Below are 3,949 nucleotides of genomic sequence, written 5' to 3' on the forward strand. Positions count from 1 at the left end.
CAGCCCATGCCCCCCCCCCTCCCTCCCGGGGGGCCGCCCCGGCAGCCGTGGATCTAGGGGAGAAGGAGAACGCGTTCGGCAGTGTGTGGAGCCGGATTCGGGGGGCACGGAGCCGGATTCGGGGTGCACGGAGCCAGATCCGGGGTGCACGGAGCCGGATTCGGGGTGCATGCATGAGCTGGTGTTAAGAACAGCCCAGGGTCCCTACCATGCGTCAATTAAAGAGAAGAAAAGCAGGGAGAAGGCAGCAGATAATCCCTCGCAGAGGAGAGAAGGGCCGCTGGGTGCAAGCCGGTTCCCGTAGCGCCAGCCGGCGTTGCAGCCTCGCTGCAGGACTCATGCGTGATCAGCTTTGCTTGCACAGGGCTCAGCAAGACACTTGGACGTTTTACCGCTTCTCTTCCCCTAAAAAACTCCACAGCTTGCTGCAGTTTTTATTCCTCTGCCTCTCTGGCAGTCCCGCTCACTTGACATAAAGCAAGCAGCCCCGCCATGGCTGAACACTCCCCGTCTTCCCTGCACCGGGACTCAGTGCCCTCGTCTCAGAAATCAAATCTGATGACAGACGGCCGATGGGGCTGCTCAGCACTCCCAACACCCCACGGTTTGTGTTGCCAGCCTGCCAGCCCCAGCTCTCGGGATCCCACAGCTCTCTATTCCTTTCCCCACGATAAGGACAACTCAGAAAGGGTTCTCCTGGTCATTCTGCTCCTGAGACATCGAGAAACAATTTCTAAGGGCTGTCACAGCCAGCGAAAACCGTCGAGGCACAACTCCATCCATCACTCAGCCAAGAAGATGCCCTCAGCTGATCACCTCGCCTCCTCCGTGGTGTAATTACCTCTTTCCTCTCCACGTCAGCCTGAATTTTGGCTTGTGTGACAGCAGCCTCGCGGAAGGAGGAGCTGGCCTGCTTGGCCTGTTCGATGAGAGTCTTCAGCTGCTGGGCCGTGCTGAGCAAGGAATTGACCATCTCTTCCAAGTAAAGCCAGCTGCGCTGCTCCGTCACTTCCAGCCCGTTCACCACCGACGGCGAAATGGCTTTGGTGGGGGTCGCGGGGGGCACCGCCAGGGCAGGGAGGGAGGTCAGCACTGAACAGAAAGAAAGAAGATGAAAACACACAGAATTAGGGCGTTTCATTTCCATAAAGCGGTGGGGGTTTGGTGGAGTTTTTTGGTGACTGTGTTGTTTGCTTGCTTTTTTAAAAAAATACGGTCAGCACGGATTTCCAGTCCTGCTGAGTTTTTGCTAAACAGACCTACCCTCTGTGACCCCACGTAAAGAGGATGGGTCTGTGCTGAACAAGCCCTCAGGGCTCTCTCAGACCCAGAGGACAGAAGAACACGTACTCCTGACCCTACTCTTGTCCTCCTGACCCTACTCTTTACTCTGGGGAGGAACTAACACCTCCAGAGGCACAATTAAGCAGTGAAAGCAGCATTCCCAGGACTATCGCTAAGTAAGGTTATAATAAGTCATTCAGTGACTCAATGCTTTTCTGAAACATCCTGCTGTCACCCCCTAGATGTCAATTCTCAGGCTGTAAAACTACAAAAAAGAGGCACCACCACCCTCACCCATACTTCCTGATTTCTGATCTCAACCATAACCCCGGCCCAAGATCGGAATAAAGCCGGCGTTAGAAAATTCAAGTCCTACAAAACTAACAATGTCTGTCACAGCCTTACCTTTGCAAACGTTTCAGACAAAATAACGCTTATTGTGTCACTGAAACATCTGCTTTTCACAGCACTAGGGCTGCACGTACACCGGGAGACCACAGTACGAGGAAACTAAACCTACATCCAGGAACCCAACATCGCCCTCACGCAACATTTCCAGGAACAAACGTGATCTGTTTTTGCTGGCCTTGCTTTGCCAAGTGTAACTCTAACTCTAGCGACAAATACTCGCCATTTGCCATAAAATTAAGTCCAAAACAGTCCCAGCTATCGAGAACTGACCTCCAAATTCAAAGAAAATGCCCAAGCAACGTCCTCGAGAGTCTGCAGCACGACTGGGGAGCGCCCCACAGAGAGCTGTCACTGCTGGCTTCTGGCCACTGGTCCCATTAAAATGCACCGTTTTTGGAGCCAGACTCTCCCTTGATACTAGTTTAAAAACTAACTCAACAGGAAGTTCTTGAACAAAATGTAGAGGCTGAAATGCCGGAAAGGCACTTTATTCGCAGGTTGGACGGGGCTTGGAGCAACCTGGGCTGGTGGCAGGGAGGTGTCCCTGCCCACAGCTGGGGGGTAAATGCACCATTTTTGGAGCCAGACTAACTCAACAGGAAGTTCTTGAAGAAAATGTAGAGGCTGAAATGCCGGAAAGGCAACTTTATTCTCAGGTTGGACGGGGCTTGGAGCAACCTGGGCTGGTGGCAGAGAGGTGTCCCTGCTGGTGGGTTGGAACGAGATGATCTTCAGGGTCCCCTCCAGCCTTAACCAGTCTGTGATTCTACAATTCCACTCTCCTGTCTGTCTCCCTTCGCAACCCGGGTCAGGTGTCATTGCAGATTTTGGCTTCCCAGTCATGTCGCTGTCTGAAGTTGTTCCAAAAAGAACGGCACAAAGAAGCCCCAAACCTCACTGAGGGAAGGGGACACAGCCCAGTTAGAGACATAGAAAGGGAGAACTCCCTCATTCAGGAAAAATTCTTCCTGATTACATGTCAAACGGTGCTTAAAATTCGCCTTTAAATACTGTCCTGACCAGCAACAGCCAATCCACTGCTCCAGCAGCTTCGCTCCCAGCCCTCTCCCCTCCTTAGGAAAGCATCTGCAGACAAGCAAGACTCCTTGCAAGGCTGCCCTCAGCACCCAAAACCTTCCAAGGCAGCAGCTAATTTAAATGTTTTAACACTTTAATCCTCTTCAAACCGCATCTGGGAGGTTTTCACACAAGCAGCAAAAGCTGCAAAAACGGAGCCCGGATTCGGAGAGGACAGGTCCGAGACCCTGCGGTGCTGCGGGAACCCCCGTGTTCCACGTGCGACCTTTTCTGGTCACCATCCAGGTAAATGGACATTTTATGCTCAACAGCCCTTAATTAAAATAGTAATTTCAATCTGTTTGCACACGACTGGTGTAGAACTATTTGCACTCAGATATGAGTGAGAGATAAACCTGTTTTTTTTATCAGGAGCTGTTTGCAGAAGAGCCTCTCCCGCTGCTACATTTCCAGCACAATATTTAACCCAGCACGGCGTTTGATAACTTATCTAAGAGGAATTATTTCCGATTCCTCACTTTGGCATAGGTTTATCAGTTAAGAGGGAGTATTGACTGGTGAAAAAAATAAAGATTGATGTTTAATTAGCAACATCAAGATCTGACTAAGACTTCAAACCAACAAGATTTCATTCTGGACAGAGCATGAATGCACCGCGCTGCTCCAAAGAAGTCCAGGCTCATTAACAACACCTAAAGCCAGAACAACACCCCAGGTTTGCAATTCCAGTTCCTTCGACACTTCCAGTTTCTCCCCGCACGGGCAACACTCAAATGGCATCACAGTTCGCTGAGTTTATCAGCCAGCAAAAGAAAACTGGAGAGTAAAGCAGAGCCCGGCAAACTAAGCGCATTCTGGGGTAAAACGTACCGATTTTGGGGTGAGCTGTCGGCAGCGCGGCTTCAGGGAAAGGTGAGATCTGGCAGTTGTCCTGGTAACTCGGGTAGTGAGGCTCGGGGTGAGCGACCCGGCACGGCTGCTGCACGTTGGTGTCCTGAACTGCAGAACAACGGCGTTAATGAACGACGCGGCTCTCAGGCACTTCTTAACGCTGCTTTCACCCGCGCTTTTTTCTACATTTTATCCAAATTTCTATACACTGTGATAATCCCGCGGGTTGCAAACGAGAAGCAGCAGCACAATCTTACACAACCAGCCGGTCAGGAGACCTCGTGGTGATTTTGTCTCTCTCTGCTTTCACTTTTAAAGGCAAAGA

At 51.2% G+C, this 3,949-nt stretch overlaps 1 protein-coding gene across 1 annotated transcript in view; it reads right to left on the reverse strand.

The window, feature by feature from the left end:
- The window catches only part of DEAF1 (DEAF1 transcription factor), a gene marked incomplete at its 5' end in the record, with an annotated part of 16,782 nt that overhangs the window by 6,498 nt on the left and 6,335 nt on the right, over positions 1-3,949 (reverse strand). The window contains 2 exons of the mRNA XM_009867216.1: positions 842-1,092; positions 3,604-3,732. Of these exons, the coding sequence (XP_009865518.1) occupies positions 842-1,092; positions 3,604-3,732 (380 nt within the window). The remainder of the gene's footprint in view (positions 1-841; positions 1,093-3,603; positions 3,733-3,949) is intronic.

The sequence above is a fragment of the Apaloderma vittatum genome, unplaced genomic scaffold (genome assembly GCF_000703405.1).
Source record: "Apaloderma vittatum isolate BGI_N311 unplaced genomic scaffold, ASM70340v1 scaffold22923, whole genome shotgun sequence".
Lineage (NCBI taxonomy): Eukaryota > Metazoa > Chordata > Aves > Trogoniformes > Trogonidae > Apaloderma > Apaloderma vittatum.